This window comes from Porites lutea, chromosome 2 (genome assembly GCF_958299795.1).
Source record: "Porites lutea chromosome 2, jaPorLute2.1, whole genome shotgun sequence".
Lineage (NCBI taxonomy): Eukaryota > Metazoa > Cnidaria > Anthozoa > Scleractinia > Poritidae > Porites > Porites lutea.
The window spans coordinates 6,970,801-6,988,182 of NC_133202.1; the positions used below are offsets into that span (position 1 = coordinate 6,970,801).

Below are 17,382 nucleotides of genomic sequence, written 5' to 3' on the forward strand. Positions count from 1 at the left end.
GTTTAATTTGGTTAGAGTATACTTTGTATTTTTTTTGAATGTTTTTCGTTTTTGTTTGTTTGTTTTTTGTTTAAACCAGGCCACATAGCATATTCTTTCACTGATCCTGCATTTCAGAAAATTAAGACAAAACCAATTATAAATATACTTCTTGCAATAAATGTCTCATTTTAATACATTCCATATTATTTCGCGGGCGCTACTGGCCATGGGTGTCAGAAATGATAAAAACTTTTTGTGTAGTGATAAAATCTCCGCCATTTCATGAATACAGGCTTGTTGTTGTTGTTGTTGTTTTTGTGACTTATGCTTTCCCTCTGTTGATCGTTATATCATACAAAAGCAATTACTTGTCAGATCAAGACTTACTCGCCATAAAACCCTTTCGAGGCAGAATTTATCGACATCAATTGGAACTTGTTGTATTCGGGACCCAGGTCTCTCAGAACCTTCTTGCACGAGTGAAACTGGACCTGGTTAGTAAACATTGTTTCTTGGTACACCTCATCAGCAAATAAAACCAGTTTTTCTCGAGCGCAAAACTTGATCACTTCCTTGATATTGTCGTAGCTTAAGACCTGGCCTATAAAGAAAAGATGCATATACAGCAGTACGACAATTAGTTTTAATCCCGGGCGTACTCTCTATAATGGCTTCAACGGGGAGGCTCCGCCAGAAAGGGGTACCTTTTTGAGGCTTCAGGACTGGTATATGAAAGGGTACTTAATTGGACCAGATACGTTTGATCACTGACACTGACAATCAGTCAGTGCTGTTTAAAAAGCAAGCATCTTGCGATCACAAGGAAAAGGAGATTTCTGCACAGAGGCTTATGTGTCCAAGCCGATTACTGATTTAGTACTGCACTTAATTTTTAAAATAGCTTCGCAATTCCCGCGCGATCTCGACTCATTTAACGCTCTTTCCAGTTCGCGGATATCTAAAGCCCAGTCGTTATCTTCATCCAAGTAGTAAGGAATCTGGTACAGGTTGAGACGTTTGATCCATGTAGGATAGTGAAAGAAACAGGGGATTGGAGTCATAAGTCCTGCCCTGTCCTCGTCGCTGCAAAAACAGCCAGTTGATAACACGTCCAAGGCAATCTGGATGAAAGGTCAGGAAATCACATGACTTAATCATGACCTTCTTCATAAGAGCGGATTTCTGGTAAATATCATTAAGTAACCAAAAGTGATTAAGAAATTTCCTTCGCCAACCACAGATGCTAACAAAATAAACCAATCAGACGCCCTTAGCCTGAAGCCAACGGTCAAACTGCGAAAACATCGCCGAGGAGATTTAAAAAGCAACCACTCAGTTTTTACGCTACTTGAAATTGTTTGAAAAAGCGGTGGTAGTAGACATCTTAGTCGATCAAAAAGTGTGGCAGTCCTTTTTTACAGTAGTTTCTCGAGCAAGTCAAGGCTCAGCAGGACTGGAGAGCGCAAACGAACCGAAAGTGAATTGGGTAGAGGTCCCCTCTCTTCCCTCCTTGAACCCCCTCCCTCCCCCGAGTTTACTCTAGGTTCGTCATTTTTGTAGTTGATTTCTCTAATGAATGTCTTCGAAGCGAGAATGCCACTACTGCAAGTTAACCTGTTGAGTCCGAAGAGTGACCAACATGAATTTTCTCTAAACAACATCCATCCATCATCGACAGAACAGGTTATGAGAAACAATAATATGATCACCTAAGGCAATATCTGATACTTTGATCTCAGTTTATCAAATGCTCTCAACTTCTTTTTTAAGGAAATGTTTGGAGTTCTGTTTAGAAAATTTGCATGTGGATATTGGGGTCTCCCGCCTCCATATTTGTCAAAAGGCCCTTACTCTTAATTGTCTCCCTTTTCAAAGTATGACGTGTTAAAGCGTATCCTATCATATGAGGATTACTGATACGCACCCGAGCCAACTCGGTAGTCGGGTGGACAGTAGACTATCAGAAAAACACTTTCGAATTGATTCCACCCAGGTCAATACCACAGGTACCCCAAGCTCACAAGTGAGAATCGTTGTTATGTAACGGAAATATTATAAAGGTTTGTATGGAGATTTAAGAGGTCGTTTTATTTAGGAGTCAAAAATAGTAATAAAGATACATCTAAACTTCTTACCTTGTGTCCTTGTCTAAATTTAAGGTGTTTCTTAGCATTTTTGGCCGTTTCAGGGCGATTCCAGCGAATTTTAGTTCTGCCATTGTTTGACCCCTAAATAACGATCACTTAAATCCCCATGCAAACCCTTATAATATTCCTGTTACGCAACGATTCTCACTCGTGAGCTTGGGGCACCTGTGGTCAATACTTGGCAGCATGACTATAACCACAAAGGACTGCTATAGGCGGATTCATTGTGATGTCATTGTTTACATTTTTGCTCATTAGCATACGAGTTAACCCATAGGTGGTTTTCATGCAATCTCGGGAGACACTTTTAACAATGGAGAAAATGAAAAATGCTGGTGGACAAACAAAGCGAGCTAATGAGCGATCTTTAGTTTACCGTCCACCAGCATGGCTGTGATGACGTAACGTGAAAACCACCTATAGAAGATGTAGCCGCATATACACCTAATTGCAAAAACGTTGTCATAGAAAAATGAAAAAAAAAAAGGAAGAAGCCAAATAGGAATTAATTAGGCTAATAAGCCTAACGAATTTATTTACAGAATTCGCGCATGGACGTCGTATTTGTTGGAATTTGCTATTGTTTTAAAGCTGAAAGACAATAAAACTAAAAATTCCCGCGGGGAAATGCAACGGCTGCAAATGAATCTACCACAAGAATGTGGCTTAATTAGCCTATTAAATTCCTATTTGGCTTTTTCCTTTTGTCATTTTTCTAAGACAACGTTATTGCAATTAGGTGTAGCTAAATCAAAAAAGGTTGCTTTGGTAATTGGTCATTGGTAATTGGGCATATGGAACAATACAAAGATTTACTTGAGTGACCACCAAACAATAGCTTCAAAATGCGCAATTCCCAATGCCCAAAGCATCGGTTAATTTATGCCGTTTGTGCTATTGTCAGCTCTTTGCAATTAGTAACAGGGAAAATAGCAGTAAGTAAAAACTGCAAAATAACTGGATGGCAAAACGCTAATGAGCTCATACATTCTTTGAAATTTTGGGGTTTTTCAAAGAGAATTTTTCCGAAACTATTTGGTATATCGGGCCTAAATTTTCAGAGATGACTGAAATTATTTAGACTGCAAAACAGTTCGTATTTTTGCGTATTCAAGTACGCGCCAGCAGTCAAACTAAAGGTCTGGAACGAGGCTGAAAACAGAGAGCGAGACTGGGGAGAGACGTTAAAAACACCTCGCGGGCTTCGCGCAAGTAAGACTCTTACGCCACGCTTTACCGATTTCGTAACTGATTATGAGAAAAAAAAACGACCGTTTTGCAGTCTAGAAATTGTTACGCTCTTTCAATATTCAAAAATCTCATTTTATGAGCTTCATCAGATAATGATAGGCCTATGCTAACGAGGCAAAAAATGTAAACAAGGACTCGCATATAGTTTGCATACCAGCACAGGTTCATTTGGTAAAAATAACGTTGTAATTTGTGCTATCCCTGACACTTCTCGATGATACGGCACTTGCAGATACTTCTTATATAAGCAATCACGAGCAATCAATAATGACTTAAGGGTTACATACTGCATTACGGACCTTTATTCCGCTTGCTCCTCCACTTATCAATATGATACTATCTGGATCAGCGGTGTAGCCATCTCTTTTGGTAATAAACCGGGCGACGTGTTCATGAACAATTCTTAATCCACTTGTGTCTGTATACGAACCTACATTTAAAAAAAAATGCAGAAATAAATTTACGGTAATTGTCTCTTCAAAACATATGACTCATATTACGAGTGTCATCGATTGTGCAATACCGTAAAATTCCGAAAATAAGCCCCTCCAAATATAAGGCCCCCAAACCGGTAACGTAAAAAACCCTCCGTTAAATCGCCCCTCCAAATATAAGCCCCCTGGGGACTTGAAATTGGAAAATTGCCCTAAAATACAAGGTAAAACAAAGCAAAAACGGTAAATTTACGTCCAACTCCGGGGGGGGGGGTACTTTAGGAATTTCTGGGTGGGAATGTGCCGCTGGGACCCTGGAACCCTTAACCTATACCAGAGCTAGTTCAGCTGAATTTTGCTACCCTATACTAGAGTAAACTCCCCAAATCCCCCCTATCCTAGAGTTGCTGTTTCCCTAGTCTCGGTAAAATCTTCAACCAACTGATCAGTTTTCTGAAAAATGATACCCTATTCTAGACCCAAACGCTCTGATTTATATACCCTATCCTAGAGTAAACTGCTTGAAAACCATACCCTTCACAGCGGCACATACCTATATAGCCCATATATGGCAGTACTCCCCCCCGGGGTCCAACTATAAGGCTAGCCCAATCAATTTTGAGACGCAAATTTCCCTCCGTAGATAATAAGCCCCTCCGAATATAAGCCCCTCCAAAAATAAGCCCCTCAAAAAGGGCCTTTGAAAAATATAAGTCCCAGGGCTTATTTTCGGAATTTTACGGTAGCTAGCCCGGACGGTCACAGACGACAAAAACTAAATTAGCATGATGTATACTGACGTATACCATCACGTTATTTTCTCGGTTGAACGCCCCCGGCTTGGTAGCTTCTCATGCAAACATTCTTGGGGCTTCGTCCTGCGTTCCCTTCCAAGAAACGTCGTTCGTTGGGGAGGATTGCGTGACAAGCCAAAAGAAGGCCTACTAGCGTGGCTTACGATTTCAAAAAATTGGGTCTGCTGAACTCTAGTCTGCGAAAACAGCCGTTTCTCCTCGCTCTTCGCCGCTGAGGACGTTTCACGAGGAATAACGTCTGCGATTCAGCGTTGAAAATTCCATACTGATGACGTAAAATCTGTCCAGAATCCGGTCAGAAGCGTCGTCAGAAGCGCTGATTGGTCGACGGAGTAGTTTATTGTTTTAGCTATTGTTTACGAATGACAGACAAAAGACAAAAGGCCACGAAGGTCAAATGGAAACAGGATGAATCTCTAACAAAACAGTCAAAATTGGTGGAATATATTCTTCTCTAGAAGAAGCATTTGAGTTTTGCTGGAGCTCGTTCGCAGATGAACATAACACTTTAGTAAAATCGACCAGGAGAAAAGTAAAACTGAACAAATTTGGATGTGGAACCCATGACTACCGGATATACTGTGTAAACATTGATTTACGTCATCAGTATGGAATTTCTATCACTGAGTCGCAGATGTTCCTCCGCGCGAAACGTCCCCAGCGGCGAAGAGCAAGGAGAAACGGCTGTTTTCGCCGGCTAGCTGAACTCCCGATCCCGGTGTGTCTTCGGTAGACAGCGTTTAATAGAGAAAATACTGAAAATAAGGCAGCAATCTTATGAGTCTGAAAAAATGTACATGTGGCACCTATTGAAAACTGTTCAGTTGCCTCAAGAATCCTTCGAGCTTTTTCCTTTATATCCTGTGGGTAGCTTGGTTCTTCAAGGAGACTTGGACAAAGGAGACATGCGAGAAACTTGACAAAAAAAGGAGAAACGTCCATCAGTCACAAAAGAAGTGACTTACAAAATTAAAACTAAAATCTTTTAAACAGCTGCACGTCATGTATCGGTCAAATTGAAGCTTTAACCAGTTACATCCCCTGGATCATATCCCATGCATATGACTTCTTCACCTTTCGGGCGCAGGGAGAGCATTTGCATAATCATAGACTTTGGGTGTAGGGGAATTTGATTCCTATGTATACAGTGTGTAAGAATTGAGAAATTTTGAACCCTTGTCTCGATTTCTTGCGATGTTTTTGTATCGGTTTAATTAAAAGGTTTGTTTATGGTGGAAAGTGCACTCAGCTTATCCAGCTATTTTACAGGCAGTCCACTCAAATTAAAAAATCAGAAGTATATGATCCGAACAGAACATAACAGACTTAAACACCCAACTGGCAACCAGTTGGCTATTTACACGCGTGGTCCGCGAGGATTTGAACTCGGGATGACCAAGAACAAATCCAGCGATTCTAGCTATTGGCCAGCAGACTGGTACTCGAACCTAAAACCCCCGGCCAGATTGCGATTCCCCCAAATCCTCCGGGCTCCGGTGCTTGCAAGAGGAAAGATAAATCATAGCAGATGGCTGACATGGGCGAGTTTGGATGATTTTGTAGAGAAAGATTGCAGCTTGACGGCGGATCGGCTAAAAGGCAAAGGATTACACAGGCTAATTTGCACTGTCGTTAGACTTAGCTTCAAAAACGTTATTTTAAAGCCACACAGGGGGGGGTGGTGAACTTGGTAGTTTGTTTGTCCGGACGATCTTGGCCATCGTGACGTCACGAAGAGAGAAGCGCGCAACTTCGAGGAGTTTTCGAAAATGGCGCCGTTACCATTTCCAAATGCTACTTTTAAAGTTGGTTTTCCTGGATACTGACGCTCCAAAATGGTTTTTGTCACGGTAGGATAGTGCAGTTCCAACATCTCTTTCCGAGCAGGTGAGTGAAATGTGCATTAACCCGAAAAATAACGCGTATGAGAGCTGTAAACAGTTTCGGTCAATTTCCTCGAGTGGAATAATGTGCCGCAAAAGTTTGCATGTTCGCACAGTAATATCGCATTTTCTCGAAATCGGTGAGGTGTTGAACATCGAAACTTGGCATGAGGGTAGGTTACTTCTATTGGAAAGCATTGCCTCTGAAGTTAATTGAGATAAAGTAGCAGAAAAAATGATCAGTCCATTCGAGTGTGCGAGCGTAGCCGCTAAGGTAGTCCGAGAACTGATGCAATTGTATTCATTACTTTGCTGTTATCTCCAATAATGCCAATAGTACCACCTATTCAAGCTGTCTTTTCGGGGTAAGTAATCTTTAAAGTAGTTTCTGTTAGAAGGAAAGTATAGTTGCAACAGCTCTTTCCGAGAAGGAGAGTTAATTGTATTATATTCTGTTGATAATTACCTCGTCAACAGTTTAAGCCAATGTTATTTGTCGCAGAAATTTGCATGATCGCATATTAAACATCGCATGTTTTAGAAAATCGGTTTGGTGTGGAAATTCGAAACTTGGCAGAAGGGTAGGTCAGCAATAGTGGAAAACATTGCCCTTGATGTTTAATGGGGGAAATTAGCAGTAAAAATGATCAGTCCATTCGAGTGCGCTCAATATTGATATAAACAGATGACCTCGACTCGGTTACCCCGGCACAATGTAAGTCAATTATTTTTCGGTTCTAAGAAAAAGTAGACCAAAGACTTCCCTCAACACTATGTATCTATAATAATTACACCAGGAATATATGTATATTTTTAACACTTGAAGGTTGTACCATCTTGTTGAAGCAAAGGATATTTCTCTGTAATACCTATAAGCTTACATTAAGTTTTCATAAATAGCAAAACAAATTAATAAGATTTACATACAGCTCCAAACATGTACATCTGTTATGCATGAAGCAATTTCATATCGTTCCATATCAATAGTTAGTGCAAATGGAGTCAAATATGTACAGTGAAACTTGTATAATTTAAGCAGACATCTCAGAGAATGCTGTAGTGCCCACTTAATACAAAGTTTCTTCCTACTACTTACAGGTTACAGGTTTCGATAGAAAATGTCATATGAGGCAGACCTGCCAACTCTCACAATTCTGCCATGAGTCTCACAATTTTGTAACTTTTCTCATGGTCTCACGACCAGACTCCCAATCTCATGGTTTTCTGGGAAAGCAAAAGGCATCTTAAAATAACAAAAGGCACATAGGGCTCAGCCGAATGGTAAAATAATGACGTCAACACGTATGGAAACAGGCCTTTTCTCCGAAACCGGCCCCATTCCCCTATGGCTATTTTTATTTGCGTTTACCCTACCTCACCTCCCCTCCCCTTCCCTAATGAAACAAGGCTTTCAACAGTTTGTTGAGATAGGATGCTTTTTGTTTTAAAGGACGAGCTCATCATATTTTATTATCGTGAAGACGGGGGTAAGATCATCCTCGGAGACCCAGGGGCAGATAGTGGGGGCAAAGGAAAGTCTAAACAGACGGAAAAATGTGGCACGAAGAAAAGTAAAGAACGGCGAGAAGAGCCCCTGGGGACAATGTCTTACCAGACCAGTTCCAAACGGTCGCCGCCGTTCTGCCTTCTGATTGGGCAGAAAAACACAAAAGTTTTCTGGCACCAATCAGAATTCAGAACGGCGGCAACCGTTTGGAACTGGTCTTGTAAGACATTGTCCCCAGGGGCTCTTCTCGCCGTTCTTTACTTTTCTTTGTGCCATATTTTTCCGCCCATTTAGACTTTCCCTCGCCCCCACTATCTGCCCCTGGGTCTCCGAGGATGGGGTAAGATAAGTTAACAATAATAGACAGATTATTATATGTGGGTTACTCATTTTTACAGTTATCCCTGGAAGAAGAAATGGAAGTAAGGAGCTGACTGGCAGCCACTGAGATTGAGCTGAGGAGAAAGGAAATTGAAAGAGAAGAGAAAGAGTTGAAAGGAAAAGAAGAAAGGTTAAAACAAAAAGCAAAAGAAATTAAAAACACAGTAACAGAGGCGAAGCGGGTAGCTGCCCAACCGCAACTAATGGCAGGGCAGCTAGACTGCTTGGCTAACCAAATTCTAGAAGAGACCAAAAAGTTAAAGAAGAAGTAAAAGAAAAACACCAGTGTAAGAAAATTTTATTGATAACAAACTGTTTCTTTTAATCAAAGTCAATGTGCAAAGTTTTTAAATGTAAACAAGTCTAAGTCAGACCTGTTATGCAAGAAAGAAAACACATTTGTTCAGTATATAAAAAATAAAAGGAAACTGGTTCTTCTAATTTCCTGTTTCCTGTATGGTCTCTTCTTGCTCCACGAAATCCACTCCATCTAACATCCTCCACTTCCCGCACCACACTACTCTTTAGTGGAATCTATTATACTAGATCTTTACAGACATCCAGTAAGCAGCACCTCCTCTATCATACACTGCATGTGTTTTCTCATCATCTACAGAGTATTCCCAACCAAGGAAGCACCTAATTATAAAATCAGTCAGATAAAAAGAGATTATAATATATACAAAATTCAAAACAAAATAAATAAATAAATAAAGGCAATATTATCACTTAAAATCCCTAATTATTCGTTAAGCATCTCTTAAATCAGATATTATAATGGTTTTCCTCACCTACTCCCTAAACTTCACACTAATATAGGTGAGTTAAACCACAAACACCACCCCCCCCCCCCCCCCAAAGCAATGGTAAAAAAATATGCCTCCCTTGAATTATAAATTTTTGTAACTTCAAGCAACCTATCAGGATAATCCAAAGACTGATTTCTAATCTTAAACCAATAGCTAAAAGGCAAGGCTATGTGAAATATATTAGCAGGGGTAGTACAACAGCAAATTTTAAAGAGAGGCTTTAGAGCTATTATAATGGACCATCTATAGTCATGGAACGATTGGGTCTTTACTAAGTTACTCCTACTGAGAAATTACCACAAAGCTACATCAGCTGGGTGATAAAACTGTACAAGCTGGGTGATAAAACTGTACGAGCAGGCCCCGAAGATTGTTGGAACTGGACAGTGTCACTTGATGTAACTGACAATAGTATGGAGTCCAAGTAAGTTAAAAAGCATCAATGATTGAAAATTAAACTGATGCCCCTGCACTCCCGCTCCCAGTAGATCCCCTGCCTTGACATTACCTAATAAACATACATTGATACTCGTGTCATTTTCTGAACTCGTGTAGTTATTGAACTATATTGTCGTTCTTGAACTTTGGTGTCTTTATTGAACTACACAAAAAGGAAAACCGAAAAAATGAATCATTAAAAAAGTCTCTTTTTATATTGTAAAAGTGTGAGAAGGGTGATGATATTCATCGCATGAAAATCCTGCAATTTTTTATATCCTTAGAAGTTTTTTTCCTCCTTATTTTTGAGATGCGGACGCCCGAGGAAACACATGTTCAATATTACACCATTGAAACGCTTACAAGTGTCCGTTTTCTTGGCTTTTTCTAGTTTTTTTTTCTATTAACTCTGTAAAGCGATTAAGGCAAAGCTACATACCCATCCTTTCTACGGATCCTCCTCCTGGATTCTCTGCATAAAGCCCTAAAAATGTTGATGTTGATCAAAAAGTTTAGCTCACGGCACTTTACCCCAGTGATAGATTCTGTTTGACTATTTACAGGATAAAAACCATGTTTTCCTTTGTTTGTGGGGCGAAGAAGCAAAGAGAAAGGCAATGTGAACTTATCTCCATCATGAGCAATGAATGTTTTGACAAAATGATCGTAATTTATAGTGAAAAGTTGCAATACAATAAGCTATAATAATATCCTTGGTTATCGCCCGACGATTTGATTCAATACGCTTTATTAACATTTTGATACGTTTGACTCAAACAGGAAATTCTTTCAAAACCCTTGAAGATTATAGCCCATATTCTATAAAAAAAAAACACTTGCTTCTTACATTTGTTTAGTTTTATTGAATTGTTTACACAATTTTATAGTCTAGTATGAACATCATGACGCTATGTTTCGTGACCTGTCCACGCCACTTTTGCAATTTTTGTAAACATCCCTGAGGTTTGCGACTTTTATCCCACTGATCATTTTTGTTAACTTATTAGATGACTCACTTCTATCACTAATTGAAAGACCTATACCATATTAACGTCATTTGTTTTTCTCGAGACTAAATTCTACTGGGCTCTTTAGTTATGCGTCTCTAAAGACGCGCCGGTATGAGTTGTACCATCTGGTCGATCTCGGGAAGTTCTTGATTTTTTACGATGGAAATGCTCTTTCCTAGAATATATTGCAATTTTACTATATAGCATTGATAGATAAACGCATACCTTCGGTCGTTTCATCGCAACATCTCGACTTTTACCTCTTGAAACCACGAAACAATTTCGCTCGCTGAAACCATTTAAAGTTCCCGGGATAAATTTCTCGTGACGTCACGATGGCCAAGATCATCCGCCGCGCGATCCCTATAGGAGCGATTGACGAGTTCATCACCCCCCCCTGAAAGCCACATTAGTAATCGTTTAAAAAAAAAATTCCTTTCTTTAAAATTTCCCCAGGGGGGATAATTCAATTGCCTAGGGCCGGGTTCCCCAGGGAGGACATTGAAGCTTCGGTTTGACAGATACGTTACCTGTTTGTTCTTTATAAAAGCATGCAGCACACAAGCAGTACATGCTCAGTATGACTTACACAAAATCTCATGGTCAGTTATATTTTGAAACTCTGCTGCAAAACCGGGGCGAAAGAAAAAACACATTTGGTTTTATTAACTGACTCGGTTTTATAAAACGAATTTACAAAGTTAACCACCATAAAAGAATGAGGAACTTAAAATGTTAGTGAGCAAACAAACAAACAAATGTATCCACAGTCACAAGAAAAGACCAGAACCTAGTTTAGTTTTAAAAATGATCTTACCTGCCTCATAAAGGAAACTGGGGACTGTCCAAAAACATGTAGATCTCCAAAATGTTTTATCACTTCATTAAAAGGTTTACTTACACCCTGTAAAAAGTGGTTAAAAAAATAAGACTGATTATGAAGCTCGATTGTTAGGATTCGCCGATCATTGTCCATCATCTGTAAGTGGCCTCTAATAACTTTGCCCTAAAATAATACATCCTCGGGAGTAAGAGGCCTTATGGGAAGGGAGGGGTGTCATTTGACACCAATTTTTGGGGGCTGTTTGGCAACTTCGTACTTTCCCTGGGTTAATTCTCCCGTACCCATCCCTATGGAGCGAGAGCGATAGGTAGGAGGGAACCCTGGGAACGAGGTTGGTTGTTTGGCAGCTGCATTTTTCATCGAAACCGACCGTTCATAATGTATGGGCTGGGGGGGGGGTGGTTGGGGGGCTATGGGGATTTGGAGGGGGACCATTAATTTTCATCCAAAACATTAAAGGTGCCATCAAAATTCAATTGGTACTCTGTATGAGGGGGGGGGGGGGGGGCACCTAAAACTTACTTTAATAATCGGTCCGGTTCAGAGAAGTATTTTAACGAATAAACTTTAGGTTCACTCAAAGAAGATATCGATAGTATTTTAATACTAAAACAGTAAAACAATAGGATACTTTTACTTCATAGGTCAATTACATGCAGTTAAATCATGAACTGAAATTTTCCATTTCATGATTTAACTGCATGTAATTGACCTATGAAGTAGACGTATGCTAATGTTTTTCTTTAGTTACTATTTTATTACCTTATAAGTAGCCATGATGTGTCTTGCATATAATAATGATACCATAATTCATTTGTAAAGCTTTAAAACTTAAATAAATATTTTTTCCATTCAGATTTTATATAATAAAGCCGTAACAGATAATCTACTGTGCAAGGTTATTTTATGCAGTTAAAGTATCAAAAAAGACTTCACTACTGAGGCCTAAATGTTGTTTGCATCAGCATTTCAAACATGGTAGATTGTTGGTGATGGTAGTGGTAGTAGAGAGGAAGGAAAAGGGGAGGGTCATGGTATTTTACCTTTGTCCGCAACCTCTCATGAGGGGGCGGTGGTGGCAGAAAAAATATCTAATATCATCAGGGGGAGCTTGACAAAATATTTAAGGAAAAAAATTAAGATCCCCAATTAGCCTCCCCCCCCCCTCCCCCCTTCAAACCCATAAATTATGAATGGTCCACTTACAAGACCGGCATGACTCAACTGGCTTCGCTTCATTTTTTAGAAACCAAGCTGAAATTACTGTTCTCATGTGTGAATGGCTACTGGGACCACTGGCGCCACATTGCGGGGAAAAGAAGGAAAAGAATCAGTGATCGAAGCAAGCCGAGCCCCCAGTCTACCCCTTGGCCCGCTTTATTCGGCGATTTTTTTAGCTGTTTGCCTTTTGCCCCCAGTGAGGACGCCTGGTCCCAATGTGTGAATGGGTTAGAAGCCCTATGATTTTCGCACTGGCGCAAAAGCTATCCGGTATAGAATTAAGTGACCAGTGTTTGTCGTCATGGAGTTGTGACCTTAGATAGAAAGGTTTCAGTAAAAAGGAGAAATGAGTGGACTGATTGCTTAGCAGTTGTTAGTTGTTTCCATTCATACAGGTGTTCAAATTTATCTTAGAATTTTAAGCAATAATTTTACCGATTTATTATAGGCTTCGATAAATTCTGCTTGTAAAAAGGCTTATTCTGCCTGACGGCAGCTTGCTCGTAAAAATTGCTTATTCTGCTAAAAATACTGCTCAGACACCCTTATTCTGCTCGAATTCTGCTCCGTATCCAAAAACAAATTTTTAAATTTATTTTCGCAAATAAATTAAGAAGGCCAAGTCTGGGCCTAACCCCTAAAAACTAATTAGACATTCATTTTGTATAGCAAAATTGTAATTCATCTTACTTTTTAATGTGAGCGCATTGTAGCTATTAAATAATCAAATTACATAATCACAAGTACAAGGTCGGTATTTGTTTTTTAATATTTAGTTTTAACTTTTCTTACAACTGTTATGCATTATCATTGGTGCTGCTGATGTTCCCTTATTCAGCTGGAAAATGCCTCATTCTGCCAGCAGAATGCTCCCCTCAAAAATCGCTTATTCTGTTTGAAATTCCCGGGGGGTGTTCGAGGGAAGTTTGGGTAGAGGTGTGCTGCCATGCCCAGGCCAGACCTGCAAACCCTGACCCTGTTTAAGACAAAAACTTCTCATTTCACTTTCCCGTTTAAGACAGGAGACACTACTCCTTGTTAAGCGGCACATACCCGCATAGACCAAATGAGGGAGTGCCCCCCCCTCCCGCCGGTTTGATTTCTGCCGGCAGAATTTATCCAAGCCTAATTTATGAATAGACCTTGTCACGGTTTTCGACGCCATCTTGACGAGTAGGCCAACGTGTGAGCAATTACAGTGTTTGTATGAGAATCTATTATGTCGAATAATTTCCATAAAACGGCTGTTCTGAAAAAAACTATAAATTGTAAACTAAAGCTACAAAGCAAAGGATTGTACTAAAAAATTTTGGGCCGCACCTGTGTTTAAGTTTCTTCAGACGCTTGCTTTAGATTTTCCATATATTTGTCTGTAATTTTTCCTGGGACTCTGTATAGGGGGGGGGGGGGGGCACCTAAAACTTACTTTAATAATCGGTCCGGTTCAGAGAAGTATTTTAACGAATAAACTTTAGGTCCACTTAAAGAAGATATCGATGGTATTTTAATACTAAAACAATAAAACAATAGGATACTTTTACTTCATAGGTCAATTACATGCAGTTAAATCATAAACTGAAATTAAGTAAATGCTGCATTTACTTAATTCCATTTCATGATTTAACTGCATGTAATTGACCTATGAAGTAGACGTATGCTAATGTTTTTCTTTAGTTACTATTTTATTACCTTAAAAGTAGCCATGATGTGTCTTGCAAATAATATACCATAATTCATTTGTAAAGCTTTAAAACTTAAAGCTTTTTAATTACTGTCCACTATATTTTTTCCATTCAGATTTTATATAATAAAGCCATAACAGATAATCTACTGTGCAAGGTTATTTTATGCAGTTAAAGTTTCAAAAAAGACTTCACTGCTGAGGCCTAAATGTTGTTTGCATCAGCATTTCAAACATGGTAGATTGTTGGTGATGGTAGTGGTGGTAGAGAGGAAGGAGGAGGGGAGGGTCATGGTATTTTACCTTTGTCCGCAACCTCTCATGAGGGGGCGGGGGTGGCAGAAAAAATATCTAATATCATCAGGGGGAGCTTGAAAAAATATTTAAGGAATGGTCCACTTACAAGATCGGCACGACTCAACTGGCTTTGCTTCATTATATAGAAACCAAGCTGAAATTACTGTTCTCATGTGTGAATGGCCTGGGACCACTGGCGCCACATTGCGGGGAAAAGAAGGAAAAGAATCAGTGATCGAAGCAAGCCGAGCCCCCAGTCTACCCCTTGGCCCGCTTTATTCGGCGATTTTTTTAGCTGTTTGCCTTTTGCCCCCAGTGAGGACGCCTGGTCCCAATGTGTGAATGGGTTGGAAGCCCTAATTGATTTTCGCACTGGCGCAAAAGCTATCCGGTATAGAATTAAGTGACCAGTGTTTGTCGTCATGGAGTTGTGACCTTAGATAGAAAGGTGTCAGTAAAAAGGAGAAATGAGTGGACTGATTGCTTAGCAGTTGTTAGTTGTTCCCATTCATACAGGTGTTCAAATTTATCTTAGAATCTTAAGCTTTTCTGCAATAACTTTACTGATTTATGATAGGCTTCGATAAATTCTGCTTGTAAAATGGCTTATTCTGCCTGATGGCAGCTTGCTCGTAAAAATTGCTTATTCTGCTTAAAATACTGCTCAGACAACCTTATTCTGCTCGAATTCTGCTCCATATCAGAAAATAAATTTTTTAATTTATTTTCGCAAATAAAGAAGGCCAAGTCTGGGCCTAACCCCTAAAAACTAATTAGACATTCATTTTGTATAGCAAAATAGTAATTCATCTTACTTTTTAATGTGAGGGCATTGTAGCTATTAAATAATCAAATTACATAATCACAAGTACAAGGTCGGTATTTGTTTTTAAATATTTAGTTTTAAATTTATCTTACTACTGTTATGCATTATCATTGATGCTGCCGATGTTCCCTTATTCAGCTGGAAAATGCCTCATTCTGCCAGCAGAATGCTCCCCTCAAAAATCGCTTATTCTGCTTGAAATTCCCGGGGGGTGCTTGAGGGAAGTTTGGGTAGAGGTGTGCTGCCATGCCCAGGCCAGACCTGCAAACCCTGACCCTGTTTAAGTCAAAAACTTCTCATTTCGCTATCCCGTTTAAGACAGGAGACACTACTCCTTGTTCAGCGGCACATACCCGCATGGGCCAAATGAGGGAGTGCCCCCCCCTCCCGCCGGTTTGATTTCTGCCGGCAGAATTTATCCAAGCCTAATTTATGAATAGACCTTGTCAAGGTTTTCGACGCCATCTTGACGAGTAGGCCAACGTGTGAGCAATTACAGTGTTTGTATGAGAATCTAATGTCGAATAATTTCCATAAAACGGCTGTTCTGAAAAAAACTATAAATTGTAAACTAAAGCTACAAAGCAAAGGATTGTACTAAAAAATTTGGGGGCCGCAACTGTGCTTAAGTTTCTTCAGACGCTTGCTTTAGATTTTCCATATATTTGTCTGTTATGATTCCTGGGACTTTCTTACAGACAAATGTATAGGAAATTTAAAAACGTGGTTTTAGGTCTTCTAGCGCATGGAACGCCCTCAGGTTTTTTTCAGTAGAATCCTTAGGACTGAAGCTTTAGTTTACAATTTATATATATATATTTTTTTCAGAACAGCCGTTTTACGGCAATTATTCGATATTAGACTCTCATACAAACACTGTAATAGACCTTGTCACGGTTTTCGACGCCATCTTGACGAGTAGGCAAACGCGTGAGAAATAACAGTGATTGTATGAGAATCTAATGTCAAATAATTTCCGTAAAACGGCTGTTCTGAAAAAAATATGATTTGTAAACTAAAGCTTTACTCCTAAGGATTCTCTTGAAAAAATTTGAGGGCGTTACATGCACTAGAAGACCTAGAACCACTTTTTAAAATTTTCTATACATTTGTCTGTAAGAAAGTCCCGGAAAAATTACAGACAAATATATGGAAAATCTAAAGAAAGCCTCTGGAGAAATTTAAGCACAGGTACGCCGAAAATTTTTTTTGGAGAATCCTTTGCTTTGTAGCTTTACTTTACAATTGATATTTTGTTCAGAACAGCCGTTTTACGGAAATTATTCGAAATTAGATTCTCATACAAACACTGTAATTTCTCACGCGTTTGCCTACTCGTCAAGATGGCGTCGAAAACCGTGATAAGGTCTATTTCTCACGCGTTTGCATACTCGTTAAGATGGCGTCGAAAACCGTGACAAGATCTATTTGTTAGCGTGTGTATTAAACTGCAAGAAACTAGCAGTAAACAGCAATGCAAATCAGTTCATTGCCTTACAATCTACCTTATCCCGTAAAAACTAGAAAAAAAAAAAGAACACTACGGTCTCATCATGAGCCGGCTTCAAATGGCAGAGATTACGTAAAGGTTTGGTCACGCAATGTTGAACATGTTGGATAGAAGAACTCAGACTAAAATAAGTTTGAGATGTCACCCATCTTACCTGTTGAAGTTCTCGTCGAATCTCATGGGCCCGTAAATCGGTCCACGGTCTTGAAGTGGCGTAGTTCTGGTACACATGGCCGATGCTTTTGTCAGTAATGATTTCCTCCGCTGCCATTACGGTACGTAAAGAGCAGATAGAGGAAAGAATTGTGCGACTGACCTAGGGGACCGTTGAGAAATTTACACCTGC

At 39.6% G+C, this 17,382-nt stretch overlaps 1 protein-coding gene and 2 long non-coding RNA genes across 3 annotated transcripts; 1 reads left to right on the forward strand and 2 right to left on the reverse strand.

Moving 5' to 3' along the window:
• Positions 1 to 830: 830 nt before the first annotated feature.
• On the reverse strand, positions 831 to 17,320 carry LOC140925528 (alanine aminotransferase 2-like). Its single transcript, XM_073375470.1, has 5 exons — positions 17,191 to 17,320; positions 11,475 to 11,561; positions 5,436 to 5,544; positions 3,680 to 3,810; positions 831 to 1,103 (listed from the first exon to the last, which is right to left on the reverse strand). The coding sequence occupies exons 1-5, from the start codon at positions 17,305 to 17,307 to the stop codon at positions 831 to 833; spliced, it is 717 nt and encodes a 238-aa protein (XP_073231571.1). The 5' UTR covers positions 17,308 to 17,320.
• Positions 6,307 to 8,841, forward strand: LOC140926547 (uncharacterized). The gene is made up of 2 exons (XR_012164442.1): positions 6,307 to 6,516; positions 8,418 to 8,841. It is a non-coding gene; the product is annotated as an uncharacterized lncRNA (long non-coding RNA).
• Positions 8,681 to 10,672, reverse strand: LOC140926548 (uncharacterized). The gene is made up of 2 exons (XR_012164443.1): positions 10,087 to 10,672; positions 8,681 to 9,039 (listed from the first exon to the last, which is right to left on the reverse strand). It is a non-coding gene; the product is annotated as an uncharacterized lncRNA (long non-coding RNA).
• Positions 17,321 to 17,382: the final 62 nt, after the last annotated feature.